This window comes from Anguilla rostrata, chromosome 4 (genome assembly GCF_018555375.3).
Source record: "Anguilla rostrata isolate EN2019 chromosome 4, ASM1855537v3, whole genome shotgun sequence".
In the NCBI taxonomy this organism is placed as follows: domain Eukaryota; kingdom Metazoa; phylum Chordata; class Actinopteri; order Anguilliformes; family Anguillidae; genus Anguilla; species Anguilla rostrata.
In genome coordinates, this window is record NC_057936.1 from 60,427,107 (window position 1) to 60,446,014 (window position 18,908).

An 18,908-nucleotide genomic window follows, 5' to 3' on the forward strand; every position below is an offset into this window, starting at 1 on the left:
AGTCCAGAAAACCCCGATCACAGACGCGGTCCGGGAGTGTGCGGAAGTTTCTGGAAATATGCGTGTTGACGCGATAAAACTTTCGCTCAAGACTGTCGCACCGAATCAGATATCTGGATAAAACTGGAACCCTCCAGTTTTTTTTCTGCATTGGGAATGGATGGAAAACACATAAATTCTGTGAATCGGTCTGGATTAAAGGGTCTGTTTATTTCCCAGGTGGAAAATTCCCTTACCTACAGTAACGCGCACCTGCTGTTTGAGTCAGGCAGTTTTGTGGACGGCCTTTTTGCCCAGCGCAGGTCCCCTAACCCTGTGTGTGTGTGTGTGTGGCAGGTGCGGAATGGCAGCACAAGCTCCGCCCCTCTGTTGGGGAAGTTCTGTGGGAGCACGCTGCCCGACCCCATCTTCCCCCGAGCCAATGAGCTCTTCCTGCGCTTCAAGACCGACTACTCTGGCGTCCGCGATGGCTTCGAGATCACCTGGGCCTCCTCTCCGCAGGGTACGAGCAGGCGGGGTTACTGTCAGTCAGGACAGTGCTCCAGGCTGTGGGGGATGCAGTAGTGTGTGTGTGTGTGTGTCTGTGGCCATGTGTGTGTTCATATGTGTGTATGTGTGTGTGTGTGTGTGTGTGTGTGTGTGTGAGTGCATGTGTTCATACCTGTGTCTGTATGTGCTCCAGGCTGTGGGGGAAAACTGTAATGTGTGTGTGTATTCATGTGTGTGTGTGTGTGTGTTTGTGTGTGTGCTCCAGGCTGTGTGGGGATACTGTAATGTGTGTGTGTATTCATGTGTGTGTGTGTGTGTGTGTGTGCGCTCCAGGCTGTGGGGGGATACTGTAATGTGTGTGTGTATTCATGTGTGTGTGTGTGTGTGTGTGTGTGCTCAGGCTGTGGGGATACGTAGCTGTGTGTGGTATTACATGTGTGTGTGTGTGTGTGTTCGTATGTGTGTGTGTGTGCTCCAGGCTATGCAGGATACAGTAATGTGTGTGTGTGTATTCATATGTGTCTGTGTGTGTGCTCCAGGCTGTGGAGGATACTGTAATGTGTGTGTGTGTATTCATATGTGTTTGTGTGTGTGCTCCAGGCTGTGGGGGGATACTGTATGGAGAACACGGTTCCTTCACCAGTCCCAGTTTCCCCGGCACCTACGCTAACGGCTCCCGCTGTGAGTGGAGCATCCGAGCGCCTGTGGGACGTGTGGTGACCGTCACCTTCGCCCAGTTCAGCATCGACGACGCCGGGGACTGCCAGAGCAACTACCTGAAGCTCTACGACGGGCCGGACGCCACTGGCCCACCTGTGGGACCCTACTGTGGTGCTGTACGTACCCCCGACTGCTTTGGTCCTTCCCCCAGAATCACGCCAGTACAATCATTATTATCATTTTTTTTGTTTGATTAAGTTCAGCTGCAGTTTTCAACAGGAATGTATTCACATTCAGGTATACTGCCCCCAAGCTGAATTTAGTACCTTAGTTACTGTAGCTCAGCTGAATTTAGTACCTGGACGCACCTAGTACCTAGAGTTAGCTCTCCAGATTTTTGTCCCTTAGTTCGGATGAATTTAATTCCTGAATTAGCTCTGCTAAATTTAGTACCTGAATTAGCTCAGTTGAATTTAGTACCTGAGTTAGCTTGGCTGAATTTAGCACCTTAGTTAGCTCAGCTGAATTTAGTCCTTGAGTTAGTCCCTTTAACAACTAGAGCCATATTGGTTTGTATTGGAAAGCAGAATTTAATAATTACATTCCCAAACTACACAAGTATACATGGGCCTGGAATGGGTTTGCGTGTTCCCATAGCTTTAATGTTAAAGAAATACTTATGTTTGGAATGTTAAATTTAACTTGAAATTTAACGTTATTTCTAAACTTACCAAATTGCGTTTATGAAAAAATAGCTAAATGCATTGAATTGTAAGTCACACGTAAAGAAAGCAGGTGGCTGAAAGGAGGCCAGAGACTGTGGATAATGTGAGGAGTGGATTTGAGCTGTGCAGGTCCCCAGACACTTCGCAGAGTGTTATTGCTGCGGTTTTACTCTAGGGGGCGCCAGCCTCACTGTTTTCTGAGGTTGTTCTCTCTGCGACTTTCCTACAGGAGACCAACATCGCTCCGTTCACCGCCTCCTCCAACCAAGTCTTTATCCAGTTCCAGGGGCAGTACTCCACCCTGCCCTCTGGATTCAGACTCACCTGGAGCAGCTGAGGAGATCACACACACACATATACACGCATATACACATACACACACACTCACACACATATGCACACACTCATACTCACTCACACACACTCACGCAACACACACTCATTCTCACCAATCAGATTTAAACATGTAAATTGTCAAAAATGTGATTTAAAAATATTTTTGATGAAAGCATTTGTCTATAAATGATTGTTTATAAATTTAAAAATATATTTTACTTATGTTTTTTATTAAAATAAAATGCAGTGTGTTGTGTTGAGTTTGCGTATAATTTGTGAAGCTTTTTTGCCAGTGACATTCTCTTATAATGAAGAAACCAGCAGACTTTATGGAAGAATTTAGAGCTGACTGGCTCTTGTTGTTGAGGCCATGGTTGATCGCCAGTGCAGAATGCATTTAAAAATATATACATTTCCTTAATGTTATCTATTCAAAGCATTCATATTTATTCATATTTATCTGACCTATGGGCACAGTTAACAGAAACTGATGGAAATCCTGCTTAATTCAGATCTGGAATCTGAATCTGAATCTGAAAATAAAGAATTTGGAATAAAAAGAAGTATCCGTCATACAATATTGTTTACCTTGTGCAAATACCTGTTTAAATTAGAGGAACTGCAGGGTCTTTTGAACATTTTTAACAGCATCTTTGTTTAGTCACATGGAGGTTTGAACCAACCTTATTTATTCTAGCATCACAAGACAAGACAATTAACAGTTGAAAAAATAGGAGAGTATTCAATATGCATACCCCACCAAAATATTACCCTAAAATTTATGACGTTTGCCCATTTATTGATTTATTTATTTTTTTGCATGTCATTGTACATGTAACACTATGCAGTCATTATACATGAATTAAAACAAGAGACACTTCCCATTACATTTTCAATAGAAAATTTGAAAATAATTATCACTGTGGTGACCTGGAGCTGGTGGTTTTTTTTTTTTTTCAAAATTTTTCAATGTTCTGGAACTCCATTGCTTTCTGTTCCCAGTAGTAATTGTGACATAAGTATTGGAATGTTTCTTAAATAACATTCTAAACACATAATTGTGATCTTGCCTTAACCCTTTCAAGGGTAGGTTTTTCCATCCATCCATTATCTACACCCGCTTGAGCCTATCCCAGTGTGCATTGGGCGAGAGGCAGGAATACACCCTGGACAGTTTGCCAGTCCATCACAGGGCAAACACACCATTGACTCACACACTCATACCTATGGGAAATTTAGACTCCAGTTAACCAAACCTGCATGTCTTTAGACTGTGGGCGGAAACTGGGCAACCCGGATGAAACCCACGCAGACACGGGGAGAGCATGCAAACTCCTCGCAGTAAGGCCCTGGCCAGGATTCGAACCATGCACCTTCTTGTTGTGAGATAGGTTTTAAGTCAGTTTTCATATTTTAGTGGACTGTTTAAGTAGAATATGATAGAGTTTGAAAAAACATTGAGCCGAATCCAATCTAGTCAATCAGGTGCTGAGTGTTCCATCGTATTTAAAAATTAAAGTGACGAATTTGTGGGTGGCAACAAATTTTCGACTGGATATCTTGATTGACATCTACATGTAGTAGTATCTCCAAAGAGGTACTCAGACATGATTGGGAGTGGAAGGCTTACATTTTTCTAACATTTGAGGGCAGCACCAAGACTTTTTTTTAAACCTATTTTTACAGATTAAAAGATATTATGTCAGAAATACTGAAATAATGGCATGTATTAAAATATTTAATTATGAAGTAGGTGTACAAACATGTTTTTTTAAATGTATTTTACATATAGACTTGCCAATGTGTGGCACAACTTGCCAGGTTATAGAAACTGGTAGTAGCAGCAGAGACCCTCAGATAGTTTAAATCCAGGCTTGACAAAGAGCTGGACACCGTCAGCAAATGAGGAGCCTAGATGTGCCGAATGGCCTGTTCTCCTCATCATATAGTCATATGTTCTTATGTTCTAGATGGAATGCATGGCCTGTTCTGCTCATTATCTGTTATTATGTTCTTGTGTTCTAGATGGAATGCATGGCCTGTTCTGCTCATTATCTGTTATTATGTTCTTATGTTCTAGATGGAATGCATGGCCTGTTCTGCTCATTATCTGTTATTATGTTCTTATGTTCTAGATGGAATGCATGGCCTGTTCTGCTCATTGTGTATTATTATGTTCTTATGTTCCCAGCCAGGCCAGGTCCAGCTCCTCCAGCATCCCAGTCGAGGATTGCTTTCTTTTCCAGTGCTCTAAATGGAACTAAACGAAAATCATAATTGCGCTCTCGGTGTTAGCTCCCGGTCTCGGCCCCGAACTTTGGAGAGCAGCACAGCTTTAAGCACCTGGGCTGATTAGCTAACGCAGCCCAGGTGCGTGCGCTCTCTCCACCAGCCAGGGCGCAACCGAGACTAATCCGCCTCGCCGATGGACCAACTACCACACACCTTCCACGTGAGAATTCAGCCAAAGGCTAATTCGGCTTACGCCAAGACCGCTCCCTCCCTGGTTTCGGCACCAACTGTCGCACGCCAATGTGACACCTTGGGCAGGGAGAATGCGGCAGTGCTGGGAAACACCATTGTATTCACATGTTCTTATGTTCCAAATTAAATGCATGGCCTGTTCTCCTCATTATGTATTCATATGTTCTTATGTTCTAGATGGGCTGAATGGCTTGTACTCATTCTGTATTTGTGGCTGGGGGAAGCAGAGGGAGGGGGAATTGTCATAATCTGGGGCACGCAGCTAAAATAAGATGTGCTTTATTGAACCCTGTGGGGTAATTTGTCCTCTGCATTTGACCCATCCTAGCTACTGGTTAAGTAGGCGTATATACCTGGGTTGCATTTGGCGAGAAGGCTTTGTCGGTTTATTTAGCGAATGAGCTCTCTGTCTGCATGAAAAATGCGGTACATACCATTAAAACCGGAATTACCGCATCTCCCTGTGTCTCGGCATCCCCCCCCCCCCCCCCAAGGTGTGTCACATGCCCTGTGACAAAGTTCATATGTATTCATGTTATAGATGGGCAGAGTGGTAAAGAGTTTTGTCATTTCTGCATGCTGAAACCAAAATGTACGTAAAGGCCTTTCATAAAAGCCATTTGAACTGTATGTGACTAGTTTGAAAAAGAAAAAAAAATTGTGGAGTGCAGAGTCAAATCGAGACAAAATATGTCTTTGTCCCAAAGAATATGGAGGACACTGTACATTCTTATGCTATACGTTCTTAAGCTATAGATGTACTGAATGGACTGTCCTCCTCATTATCATATGTTCTTAAGCTATAGATGTACTGAATGGACTGTCTTCCTCATTATCATATGTTCTTATGCCATAGATGTACTGAATGGACTGTCCTCCTCATTATCATATGTTCTTAAGCTATAGATGTACTGAATGGACTGTCCTCCTCATTATCATATGTTCTTATGCCATAGATGTACTGAATGGACTGTCCTCCTCATTATCATATGTTCTTAAGCTATAGATGTACTGTACTGTACTGTATGTTCTAGATGGGCTGAATGGCCTGTTCTCCTTATGTTCTTGTGTTTCTTTGCATGCCAAAACAGCAAAGAAACATGAATTGGTCTAGATTCCTTTTTTAATAATAGCATACACTTATGATCAGACACAGGTAAAGCTTGTCAGTTCAGTCCTCAGCTCCAGCCATGAAAATTTAATAAATTATTTTTAAAATTCTATAAATTTCTTGGTTTTACATTTTTCACACCTAATAATTGGAAAGTACTGTTCTGGTAAACAAATTTCCATATTCTCATATTCTCTAGATAAGGGAAGGGCAAGAAGTCCTGTATTCATTTTCTGTATTTCCTACTTCTCATCACAATTAAATAATGAGCCCCATGTACAATCTGACACGTTTTAGCACTTTTATAAACTCATGGGGGGAATCGAAAGACTTGTGCTTGTTTCCCAACGAGTGAACAGGCACTGGTGGATACAGCTAATTAGCCAACTGAGCCAAACTCAAATATGCTACCCGGATCCCTACCAGGATCTGGGCCATAGTGCGTACGTAGGATCTGGAGAGGGTAGGAGTGGCTAGTCAGTGAAGCCTAGGAAGTATCGGGAAATGGCCTCTACTTCGCATTTCTGTATGTGCAGCAGTTTCTGAAACAATGGTTGTTTTGGTCCAGAGGTCTTGGGAAAATATTTATCAAAATGTGCATATTTTATTACATAATGCCTATTTTTCAATCTGCTTTTCATATGAAATGTAACGGTCGTCAGTAGAGTTTCAAAATACCGTCGGGGAAGTTTTATGTTACCTTCAAAAGTCTGATATTCCCCATTAACTTTAATGGGGAGCTTAATGTTTTGCCCTCAACAACGAAGACGTGAACAGTACAAGCTTACTACTAGGGTTTCACAGCTTAGGTTGGCTGAGGGCATGCTTTCCTGTCTAGATAAATATGCATGTCTATGGTCTGGGCTGCATCACTGAAAGAAACTTGAAGGTCCCCCAAGGTGATTGGCAGGCACTGTAACCAATAGAGGGCCGGAGGAAAAGTGAATCATCTTGCTGCACGTTGAGTGCATTCAGCTGTAGCCATTGTTGCCTGTGTTTTGTATGTTTGTAGAGAACATTACTTGCACAAATAATAACAAATATAAGGAGGAGTTTGTGAGTGATTGCAGACTCCGTGCTGGTACAGTCGTCATTGATTTTTATACTCTGGCTTGATTCCATCAACCAAGCCTCCCGTCAGAAACAGGTACGACCAAACAGATCACACCTTTCTCTCAACAAGCTCTGCTGTGCTCAGCCTGGCCTCAGTCCACCATCACACCTGCAACTGTGGGCAGAACCAGGAAGTCATTCCCACTCTCTTTGTCACAGTTACAGAGAAACAAAACTTAACTCTGTCAGTGTGTGCAGTAAAATAGCAGAGGCCAGTTTATAGGCGGGTCTACTCAGAAGCTGATTATTTTTCACAGATTCAGGGAAACAACACCCACTCCTGCTCCGTCTGACTCACAGTTTCTGAGAAATTAAACTAAACTCTATCTCTGTCAGTGTGAGCAGCAAAATGGCTGAAGCTGGAGTTTTACTAGATCAGGACCAGTTGCGCTGTGCGATCTGTCTGGATCTGCTGAAGGATCCGGTGACTATTTCCTGTGGACACAGTTACTGTATGGGCTGTATTAAAGGATACTGGGATCATGATGATCATACTGGAGTCTACAGCTGTCCCCAGTGCAGAGAGACCTATGCCCCAAGGCCCATTTTAAGAAAAAACACCATGCTGGCTGAAGTGGTGGAGAAATTGAAGAAGACAGGACTCCAAGCTGCTCCTCCTGCTCACTGTTATGCTGGACCTGGAGACGTGGCGTGTGATGTCTGCACTGGGAGAAAGTGCAAAGCTGTCAGGTCCTGTCTGGTGTGTCTGGCCTCTTATTGTGAAACTCACCTCCAGTCTCATTATGAATCTCCTGCTCTTAAGAAACATAAACTGGTCAAAGCTACTGGAAACCTGCCGGAGAAGATCTGCTCTCATCATGACAAACTGCTGGAGATTTACTGTCAAACTGATCAGCAGTGTATCTGTTATCTGTGTACGATGGATAAACACAGAGGTCATGAATCAGTCTCAGCTGCAACAGAAAGGACTGAGAAACAGGTAAGGACTGAAATTCTTACACATAACACTTATTTTTTCCTGTGATGACAGAGATCATCTTGGCTTAAAGGTGGGAATTCGGCCTTACCTAACCTCCAGGTCAGGCTGTTTGATGAGTCATTTAAAATCACCACTTCTGCTATAGGTCAACTGTCAATTTAAATCTGCTTTTTACATGATCCTGGAAAAGCTGTTCCTATTCTTAGCATAAGGATAACTTCCAAGAAATTGCATAATTTAACACTGGATAAATTATATTTGTGATCAACAGAAGCAGTTGGGGGTGAACAGAGTGAATTCCAGCAGGGAATCCAGGAGAGAGAGGAGGGGCTACAGGATCTGAGACAGGCTGTGCAGTCACTCAAGGTGGGTACTGACCAGAGGAGAAGACAGCAGCTGGCTGCTGGACTAGCCATTTCAGAGCTCAGCCAGAGCTCGCCTCCAGTCAGCCAGTGTGGAGCCCAGTGTTGTGTCACTTTCCAGCCCCGTGGGGCTCAATCCCACTGAGCCACACTGTGGGGAACAGGCTGCCTGGGGTCCCAGTAAGAGCTGAGTGAAAGGCCTAGTTAAAATGTACATCCCTCTTCTCTCTAACAGAGCTCTGCACAGGCAGCAGTGGAGGACAGCAAGAGACTCTTTGCTGAGTTGATCCACTCTATTGAAAGAAGGCGCTCTGAGGTGATAGCTCTGATCAGAGATCAGGAGAAAGCTGCAGTGAGTCGGGCTGAAGGACTCCTGGAGCAACTGGAGCAGGAGATTGCTGAGTTTAGGAGGATATACACTGAGGTGGAGCAGCTTTCACACACAGAGGATCAGATCTATTTCCTACAGGTAACATTACTGGCTGTCTCACGGACTGCACTATGCACATTGTACAGTACATACAAGGTGAGGCGTGTTCCTCATTTACAAAGATCTGCTCCTGGTATCTGGACAGAATCTGATTTGAGACTGTTGTCTGTCTGTTTATCTGTCTGTAGAACTGCCCGTCTCTTTGTGCCCATCCTGGACCTGGAGACATACCCACTATCATTCCTCAAGTTTCCTTTGAAGCTGCAGTCAAATCTGTTTCTGAACTGAAAAAGCAACTGAAGGACGTCTGCAAAAGGGGATTTCTTAAGATCACTGAATCAGGTAGAGGGAAAAGGAATTGCAAAATTTTATTCAGTTAAATATATATGTAAAAGTAAAGTTCAATCAATATGTGAAAATTTCGAAATATGAAGATGTAGTTAATTTATTTTAAATCATTTGGAAATGTAAGGCCATTTTCTGTGACCTGTGTGTCTCAAGTGTTGCTTCTGTCTCTTTCTGTACCACAGTGAAAGAGGCTGATGTTATACAAATTCCAAAACCGACAGTTAGAGATGAGTTCTTACAATGTAAGTCTATTTTCATTCAAGAGCAGAACATTTAAATGAAACACCCATACCCTGTATTTCCCTCTTCCCAGTACCAATAACTTCATCTATAATCTGTTCTATTGCCTCTTAATATAGTGAGCTCACTATCGAACATTAATAAATTAATTATCTAACTGCCTAGTTATCATCTCTGTAGGCATACGAATATATTGTGGATAATTTTGTACAAGTGTGTGTGTGTATGTGTGTATGCGGGTACAGTATATGTAAATAATTCATGTTTATTTTAGTTTTAAATAAATGCCCTGTGTGGAGGTTATTAGTTTAGTGCTTCTTATCTATCAGCTCATCTGGGAGTCTAGTTCACTTGCAGCAGAGGCCATTCAAATAATCAGAATAAGAGCCTCAGCTGTCTTTTAGAAAACAAGGTCCCTTTGTCTTGTAAAATACAATATCTGAATTGGTAATACTGCATATTCTAAGAACATAATTGCTTGTTTAGGTCAACATAACAAGCTTGCTCATAGCCACCTAGCTAACTAGCTGGCAATATTAATTGTCCAGATGGATAAACAACCTGTGATCGCTGAAGTTAGGTTGCAAGCACATTAGCAAGTTTGTTGTAGTTAATGAAAGCTCTATTTTTAAGTTGGAAAAAAAAATAGATTTCTCTATATTTTCTCATTGTCACTTTCAGTTTAGGCCACACCTACTTCCAGTTTATTTCCAAATACGCATACAGACACAGATAATTTTGGCATCTGAATAGATACGGAGAGTGACTTTGTTGCACACACTTAATAGGTATACATACACACACATGAACACAGACACACATTTGTACTTCAAAATATTGAAGGTGGAGCCATATAAATTAAATTAAAATGAATGGGACATTTTTAATATCCATTAAATATAAATGCCTGACATTTTTAATTCCATGAAATTATTGTAAATACTAGAAACACATTGTGTGTGAATCCTTTATTAAATATTTTTGTCAATAATAAAATAAAACATAATTTTGGTGCATTTTGAATTAAAAAAAACAGTTAAATTGTAAATTTAATTGTTATTTAGAGATTTGAACTATCATGTTTAGTACTATCTGGATTGAAATATTTATCTCCACTTCTTTCAGATTACTGTCATCTCACACTGGACCCCAACACAGCCTATTCACAACTGTCCCTGTCCAAGGGGAACAAAGAGGTGACCCGTGTCAAAGAGAGCCAGTCATATCCTGATCACCCAGCCAGATTTGACTACTGGGAGCAAGTGCTGTGCAGAGAGGGTCTGTCTGGACGCCATTACTGGGAGGTTGAGTGGAGTGGGAAAGGGGATGTTTATATAGCAGTGTCATATGAAGGGATAATGAGGAAAGGGTGGGGTCACAATACTCTCCTTGGATATAATGACAAGTCCTGGAGCCTGTGGTGCACTCCTTCCAAATGTTATTTTTATCACAACAAAATATATATAACACTCCCTGTGGCTCCCTCCTCCAGAATAGGAGTGTACCTGGATCACAGGGCAGGAACTCTGTCCTTCTACAGTGTCTCTGACACAATGGCCCTGCTGCACAGAGTCCAGACCACATTCACTCAGCCCCTCTATCCTGGGTTCTATGCTAACACTGCAGGGTCTACCATTAAACTGTGCACAGTGGGATCGCACTGAGATGACATTCATCTTTAACATTAATGACAGGCACACTGCAACCTCTAAAGTGGACACGCAAGAGCAATTGAAGGCAAATCTGAATGCCATGCATGCAATCACATTCTTGACTTTTCTGAGCTTCCCCAAAAGTTTGGGGAAGGCCCTTTCACATTTCAGCATGACAATGCTCCCGGGCACACAGCAAGGTCCATATAGAAATGGACCTTTACAGAGCCCTGACCTCAACCCCATCCAACACCTTTGGGTTCAATTGCAAAGCCAATTGCGAGCCAGGCCTAATGGCCTAATCAGTGCCTGACCTCACTGATGTTCTTCTGGCTGAACAGAAGAAAATTCCTGCAGCAATATTAATGCCCATAATTTGGATGAGATGTTAGATCTCAGGTGTCCTCATACTTCTGGCCATGTAGTGTATGTGTAAGGGATCAATTATGTGCAATGTGTGGGGTTTGCAGAGCACTTTTTTATTTTCTTCCGAGCATTACGTACTTCATACCTCTCTGCAAATGTGATTTCACTGTTCATTTTGGGAAGCATCTACACTTGATTTCCATATGATTTATAAAATGTATACATGCTCTTAAACATATGATAGAGTAACGGTTATAGTACTGATGGTCTTTTCTGTAACCTGCCTTCCAAATGGGAAGATATAAATGCTGGTGCTGAAAGTTAGGGACTCAGTGGAATCCTCTTCACTTCAAGAGCAATCAGAGCGAGAATTTATTTCTAATTATATTATGTTTATTCTATCATAATTTACTTTTAAATATTATGTTAACCTATTCAATTTAACGTTTTTAACTCAATTGATGAGAAATGTCTGTTGATTACAAAAGTGATTACATGACCCTATTTCCCAGTGAGAATAAGTGATATGATTTTTATGTTTATAGAATTAGCTATGTTACCGCTCAATGTATGGGAGAAAATAAATATATAATCTTAAAAGAAAGAAAGACAAGACATTAAAAATACTGGTTTATTTTTTGTTTATATGAATCACTACATCATCTGCATGTAAAACTTTTTTTGTTTGAATGAACTGGGCAACAATTGACTGGGTGCTGATTACTTTATTATTGAAGAGTTCAATAAATCAATAAATAATGCAAATGCTTTATTATGAACTGTGGCCTGTTTTGTGTCTGGTTAGAAACAGAACCTGAGTGGTGAAGGGTATCAGATACTATCCTGGACCTCACCTACCCCAGCCATATAGCCCTGCTTTACCTGGGAAGGCGGGTTCTGGCTGCTTGAGATTCACCTCTGATAGATGCTGACAGAATTTCTCAATGTGAGAGATGATTGGCAGAGTCTCGCTGCAAGTAAAGCATATTATTTAACCCCTTCCCCAGATTACAAAAGGTGAACACCCATTTTTTAGTTAAAAGATTTTTATGACATTACTCTGCAGAAAAAACAGGTGAGATTCCCAGTAGAGCCCAGCAGGGAGGGGCTGTTAGGTCTGTTTCCGGAAGGATTCTGTCTCCCACAGTTTGTAGTTCTTGTGCTGCTGCTCCACACTTCCTGAAATTTCTTCTTCTTTTGACTTTTTCCTCATCAATGTTTGTGAGTGTACCTTCTTCCCATTGAGGAAAAATATTTTTTAACCTAACTTGCTGCTTTTTTTCAAGCTCAGTCTTATATGTTTCTGCATTTGCTGTATATTGCTGCCCTCTGCTGGTGAAAAAAAATGAGTGAAGCACATAAAATGCACAGAGCAAGTTCAGCCTGGAAACTCTTGCTGCAGCCAAACTCTGGTCGGCCTCTGCAACCTCATGTTCTTGTTCTCAACCAATCACATGCTCACATCATTACATGTTCTCATACTCAACCAATCACATGCATACATCAGTAATGGAGTGTTATTCTTTTTCCTGCTGATTACATCACAGATCCTCCAGACCTAAAAAGAATATATCTCCCCATTGGACATTTTGGTACGTCAGCCAATAAAATCATCAGATACTCACACAAAATGGACATATATAGAAGTGCACTCATTTAAAAGAACAAAACTTCTCATTTGACTGTTTGTGGAGTGCATTAGGTGTGTGAAAATAAAATACATAAGTTTACAGTTTGTGAGTGACTGCATGCTCTGTGCTGGTACTGTCCCCACTATTCACCTACTCTGGCTTGACCCCACTAACCAAGCCTCCGGTCAGAAACAGGTACGACCAAACAGATCACAGCTTTCTCTCAACAAGCTCTGCTGTGCTCAGCCTGGCCTCAGTCCACCATCACACCTGCAACTGTGGGCAGAACCAGGAAGTTACTCCCACTCTCTTTATCACAGTTTCAAAGAAACAAATCTTATCTCTGTCAGTGTGTGCTGTAAAATAGCAAAGGTCAGTTAATAGGTGGGTCTACTCAGAAGCAAGGAAATATCTCCTGCTCTTTCTCACGCAGATTAAGAGAAACAACACCCACTCCTGCTCCGTCTGACTCACAGTTTCTGAGAAATTAAACTAAACTCTATCTCTGTCAGTGTGAGCAGCAAAATGGCTGAAGCTGGAGTTTTACTAGATCAGGACCAGTTGCGCTGTGCGATCTGTCTGGATCTGCTGAAGGATCCGGTGACAATTTCCTGTGGACACAGTCACTGTATGGGATGTATTAAGGGCTACTGGGACCAGCATGATCATACTGGAGTCTACAGCTGTCCCCAGTGCAGAGAGACATTCACTCCAAGGCCTGTTTTAAGAAAAAATACCACGCTAGCTGAAGTGGTGGCAAAACTGAAGAAGACAGGACTCCAAGCTGCTCATCCTGCTCACTGTTACGCTGGACCTGGAGACGTGGCGTGTGATGTCTGCACTGGGAGAAAGGGCAAAGCCGTCAAGTTCTGTCTGGTGTGTCTAGCCTCTTATTGTGAAACTCACCTCCAGTCTCACTATGAATCTCCTCCTCTTAAGAAGCATAAGCTGGTCAAAGCTGCTGGAAACCTGCAGGAAAAGATCTGCCCTCATCATGACAAACTGCTGGAGATTTACTGCCGTACCGATCAGCAGTGTATCTGTTATCTGTGTACGATGGATAAACACAAAGGCCATGATACAGTCTCAGCTGCAACAGAAAGGACTGAGAAACAGGTAAGGACTGAAATTATTACGCATAATATTCCATTCTCTTTTTTTTTACTGTGATGACAGATAGTATATTTGCTGGGAATTCAGTCTTACCTAACCTCCAGGTCAGGCTGTTTGATGAGTCATTTAAAATCACCACTTCTGCTATAGGTCAACTGTCAGTTTAAATCTGCTTTTTACATGATCCTGGAAAAGCTGTTCCTATCCTTAGCATAAGGATAACTTCCAAGAAATTGCATAATTTAACACTGGATAAATTATATTTGTGATCAACAGAAGCAGTTGGGGGTGACACAGAGTAAATTTCAGCAGAGAATCCAGGAGAGAGAGAAGGAGCTGCAGGATCTGAGACAGGCTGTACAGTCGCTCAAGGTGGGTACTGACCAGAGGAGAAGACAATAGCTGGCTCCTGGAAGAACCATTTCAGGGCTCAGTCAGAGCTCTCCTCCAGTCAACCAGTGAGGAGCCCAGTGTTAGGCCACTTTCCCCCCCTGTGGAGCGCAATCCCACTGAGGCACACTTTTTGGAACAAGCTGCCTGGGGTCCCTGTAAGAGCTGAGTGAAAAGTCTTGTTAAAATGTCCTCCTCTCTCTGTGTCTCCTAACAGTGTTCTGCACAGACAGCAGTGGAGGACAATGAGAGACTCTTTACTGAGCTGATGTGCTCTATTGAGAGAAGGTGCTCTGAGGTGATAGCGCTGATCAGAGATCAGGAGAAGGCTGCAGTGAGTAGGACTGAAAAACTCCTCAAGCAACTGGAGCATGAGCTTGCTGAGCTGAAGAGGAGAAATGCTGAGCTGGAGCAGCTTTCACACATAGAGGATCACATTAATTTCCTCCAGGTACCATCACTGGCTCTCTGACAGTCTGCACTATGTACATTGTACGTACATGGTGAGGCATGTTCTTCATTTTCAAAGATCTGCTCCAGGCATCTGCACAGGAATATAGATTGAGACCATTCACCTGTCTGTCTGTTTGGCTGTCTGCCTGTCTGTCTGCAGAACTGTCAGCCTCTCTGTGCCCCTGATGTACCTGGAAACTTATCCACTTTCAGTCCACACGTCTCCTTTGAAGCTGCAGTCAAATCGATTTCTGAACTGAAAGAGCAACTGGAGGATTTTTGCAAAAGGGGATTACTGAAGATCACTGAATCAGGTAGAGGAAAAAAGATTTGCTACATTTCATCCAGTTAAACGTACATGTAAAATTGAAGTTTAATTAATATGTGAAAATAAGAAACTATTAAGATGAAGTTTTTTATTAAATCTTTTGGAAATGTAAGGGAATTTTCTGTGTCATGGGCATATCTCAAGTGTTGCTTCTGTCTCTTTGTGTACCGCAGTGAAAGAGGTTGATATTCTGCAAATTCCGCAACCCGCAGTTAGAGAGGAGTTCTTACAGTGTAAGTCCATTTCCATTCAAGAGCAGAACATTTAAATGAAACACCCATACCCTGTAGTTCCCTCTTCCCAGTACCAGTAACTTCATCTATAATCTGTTCTATTGCATCTTTGTAAAGTCAAATGTTACCATATCTATGGGCTTGTGTGGGCACGTGTGTGTGCGCGTGCACGCGTGTGCGTGTATGTGTGTGCATGTGTGTGTGGGGTGTGTGTGTGTGTGTGTGTGTACAGGTATATGTGGGTGGAGTTTATTGGTTTAGTGCTCCTTATCTATCAGCTCATTTGGGAGTCTAGTTCACTTGCAGTAGAGGCCATTCAGATCATCAGAATAAAAGCCTCAGCTGTTTTTTTGAAAACAAGGTCCCTTTTTGTCTTGTAAAATACAGTATCTAAACTGATAACAATAGCACATATTGTAAGAAAAAAAAAGTAAATTTTCAATGTTTAAATTTGACTTTCTTTGGAGACCCTTGTTAGATACATGCACATTTTTTTTCCAGTGGTGGAAAACATGTAGGAATTGAACCGTGTACTATAATTTTGCCACTAGCTGATATGGATTTTGTCCGATAAACAATAGACCAAGTAAATTTTAAAGGGCTTTTTATTTTATAGAAATTAATGTACATTATGTGTGTACCATTTATACTTTCTCACATATTTTCATAGGTTTTCCTACTGGCAAAAATGACCTTTTTAAATGCATAGGAATAGAAGGTCAACATAATAAGCTTTCTCATAGCCACCTAGCTAACTAGCCAGCGATATTAATTGTCCAGATGGCTAAAGCACCTGTGATCACAAATGTTAGGTTGCAAGTACATCATCATTTGTTGTAGTTAATAAATGCTCTATTTTAAGTTGAGAAAATTTCTATATATTTTCTTTTGTCACTTCTGGTGTAGGCCACACCTACTTCCAGTTTATTTCCAAATATACATACAGACAGATAATTTTAGCAGCTAAATAGATACAGAGAGTGACGTTGTTGCACACACTTAATTGGTACACATACACACACAAACACACACAGACACATTTGTACTTCAGTATGTATATTGGAAGTGGAGTCATACAAATGGAATTAATATGAATGGAACATTTTTTTTATCTATTAAATATAAAATAACTGTGAATACTGGAAACATTTTGTAAATGTGTGAATCATTTATTAAATATTTAATCAATAATAAAATAAAACATAATTTAGGTGAATTGTGAATTTAAAAAAATATATTTTAAATTTGTATTTTGTTTGAACTACCATGTTTAGTACTATCTGGATTAAAATATTGATCTCTTCTTTCAGACTACTGTCATCTCACACTGGACCCCAACACAGCATGTTCAAAACTGTCTCTGCCCGAAGGGGACAGAGAGGTGACCCGTGTCAAAGAGAGCCAGTCATATCCTGATCACCCAGCCAGATTTGACTACTGGGAGCAAGTGCTGTGCAGAGAGGGTCTGTCTGGACGCCATTACTGGGAGGTTGAGTGGAGTGGGAAAGGGGATGTTTATATAGCAGTGTCATATGAAGGGATAATGAGGAATGGGTGGGGTCACAATGCTCTCCTTGGATATAATGACAAGTCCTGGAGCCTGTGGTGCACTCCTTCCAAATGTTATTTTTATCACAACAAAATATGTATAACACTCCCTGTGGCTCCCTCCTCCAGAATAGGAGTGTACCTGGAACACAGGGCAGGAACTCTGTCCTTCTACAGCGTCTCTCGCACAATGACCCCCCTGCACAGAGTCCAGACCACATTCACTCAGCCCCTCTATCCTGGGTTCTATGCTAACACTGCAGGGTCTACCATTAAACTGTGCACAGTGGGATCGCACTGAGATGACATTCATCTTTAACATTAATGACAGGCACACTGCAACCTCTAAAGTGGACACGCAAGAGCAATTGAAGGCAGATCTGAATGCCATGCATGCAATCACATTCTTGACTTTTCTGAGCTTCCCCAAAAGTTTGGGGAAGGCCCTTTCACGTTTCAGCATGACAATGCTCCCGGGCACACAGCAAGGTCCATATAGAAATGGACCTTTACAGAGCCCTGACCTCAACCCCATCCAACACCTTTGGGTTCAATTGCACAGCCAATTGCGAGCCAGGCCTAGTCGCCTAATCAGTGCCTGACCTCACTGATGCTCTTCTGGCTGAACAGAAGAAAATTCCTGCAGCAATATTAATGCCCATAATTTGGATGAGATGTTAGATCTCAGGTGTCCTCATACCTTTGGCCATGTAGTGTATGTGTAAGGGATCAATTATGTGCAATGTGTGGGGTTTGCAGAGCACTTTTTTATTTTCTTCCGAGCATTACGTACTTCATACCTCCCTGCAAATGTGATTTCACTGTTCATTTTGGGAAGCATCTACACTTGATTTCCATATGATTTATAAAATGTATACATGCTCTTAAACATATGATAGAGTAACGGTTATAGTACTGATGGTCTTTTCTGTAACCTGCCTTCCAAATGGGAAGATATAAATGCTGGTGCTGAAAGTTAGGGACTCAGTGGAATCCTCTTCACTTCAAGAGCAATCAGAGCGAGAATTTATTTATAATTATATTATGTTTATTCTATCATAATTTACTTTTAAATATTATGTTAACCTATTAAATTTAACGTTTTTAACTCAATTGATGAGAAATGTCTGTTGATTACAAAAGTGATTACATGACCCTATTTCCCAGTGAGAATAAGTGATATGATTTTTATGTTTATAGAATTAGCTATGTTACCGCTCAATGTATAGGAGAAAATAAATATATAATCTTAAAAGAAAGAAAGACAAGACATTAAAAATACTGGTTTATTTTTTGTTTATATGAATCACTACATCATCTGCATGTAAAACTTTTTTTATTTGAATGAACTGGGCAACAATTGTCTGGGTGCTGATTACTTTATTATTGAAGAGTTCAATAAATCAATAAATCATGCAAATGCTTTATTATGAACTGTGGCCTGTTTTTGAGTCTGGTTAGAAAGAGAACCTGATTGGGGAATGATATCCGGTAATTGTGTGTCTGTGTGTGTGTGTGTGTATTCATATGTGTTTGTGTGTGCTCCAGGCTGTGGGGGGATACTGTATGGAGAACAGAGTTCCTTCACCAGTCCCAGTTTCCCCGGCACCTACGCTAACGTCCAAGTGCCTGTGGGACGCGTGGTAACCGTCACCTTCGCCCAGTTCAGCATTGACGACCCCGGGGACTGTCAGAACAAACTCCTGAAGCTCTACGACGGGCCGGACGCCACTGGCCCACCTGTGGGACCCTACTGTGGTGCTGTACGTACCCCCGACTGCTTTGGTCCTTCCCCCAGAATCATGCCAGTACAATCATTATTGTCATTTTTTTTGTTTGATGAAGTTCGGTTGCAGTTTTCAACAGGAATGTATTTGCATTCAGGTATACTGCCCCTAAGCTCAATTTAGTACCTTAGTTACTGTAGCTCAGCTGAATTTAGAACCTGAGTTAGCT

At 41.6% G+C, this 18,908-nt stretch overlaps 5 protein-coding genes across 5 annotated transcripts in view; all 5 read left to right on the plus strand.

Moving 5' to 3' along the window:
* The window catches only part of cubn (cubilin (intrinsic factor-cobalamin receptor)), a 69,237-nt gene extending 66,767 nt beyond the window's left edge, over window positions 1–2,470 (plus strand). The window contains exons 65-67 of the mRNA XM_064334135.1: window positions 337–502; window positions 1,090–1,325; window positions 2,104–2,470. Of these exons, the coding sequence (XP_064190205.1) occupies window positions 337–502; window positions 1,090–1,325; window positions 2,104–2,211 (510 nt within the window). The 3' untranslated portion in view covers window positions 2,212–2,470. The remainder of the gene's footprint in view (window positions 1–336; window positions 503–1,089; window positions 1,326–2,103) is intronic.
* Window positions 2,471–6,828: 4,358 nt separating this feature from the next.
* Window positions 6,829–7,962, plus strand: LOC135253876 (E3 ubiquitin/ISG15 ligase TRIM25-like). The gene has a single exon (XM_064333700.1). It carries the CDS (start codon window positions 7,268–7,270, stop codon window positions 7,901–7,903), a length of 636 nt encoding a protein of 211 aa, XP_064189770.1. The 5' UTR covers window positions 6,829–7,267; the 3' UTR covers window positions 7,904–7,962.
* Window positions 7,963–7,970: 8 nt separating this feature from the next.
* On the plus strand, window positions 7,971–12,035 carry LOC135254157 (tripartite motif-containing protein 16-like). The gene is made up of 6 exons (XM_064334136.1): window positions 7,971–7,974; window positions 8,130–8,224; window positions 8,456–8,689; window positions 8,839–8,992; window positions 9,181–9,240; window positions 10,364–12,035. The coding sequence occupies exons 1-6, from the start codon at window positions 7,971–7,973 to the stop codon at window positions 10,900–10,902; spliced, it is 1,086 nt and encodes a 361-aa protein (XP_064190206.1). The 3' UTR covers window positions 10,903–12,035.
* A 1,339-nt stretch (window positions 12,036–13,374) lies between these two features.
* On the plus strand, window positions 13,375–15,094 carry LOC135253878 (E3 ubiquitin/ISG15 ligase TRIM25-like). Its single transcript, XM_064333705.1, has 3 exons — window positions 13,375–14,003; window positions 14,277–14,372; window positions 14,608–15,094. Exons 1-3 carry the CDS (start codon window positions 13,413–13,415, stop codon window positions 14,860–14,862), a joined length of 942 nt encoding a protein of 313 aa, XP_064189775.1. The 5' UTR covers window positions 13,375–13,412; the 3' UTR covers window positions 14,863–15,094.
* On the plus strand, window positions 14,891–18,441 carry LOC135254158 (tripartite motif-containing protein 16-like). The gene is made up of 4 exons (XM_064334137.1): window positions 14,891–14,898; window positions 15,057–15,157; window positions 15,345–15,404; window positions 16,715–18,441. The coding sequence occupies exons 1-4, from the start codon at window positions 14,891–14,893 to the stop codon at window positions 17,251–17,253; spliced, it is 708 nt and encodes a 235-aa protein (XP_064190207.1). The 3' UTR covers window positions 17,254–18,441.
* Window positions 18,442–18,908: the final 467 nt, after the last annotated feature.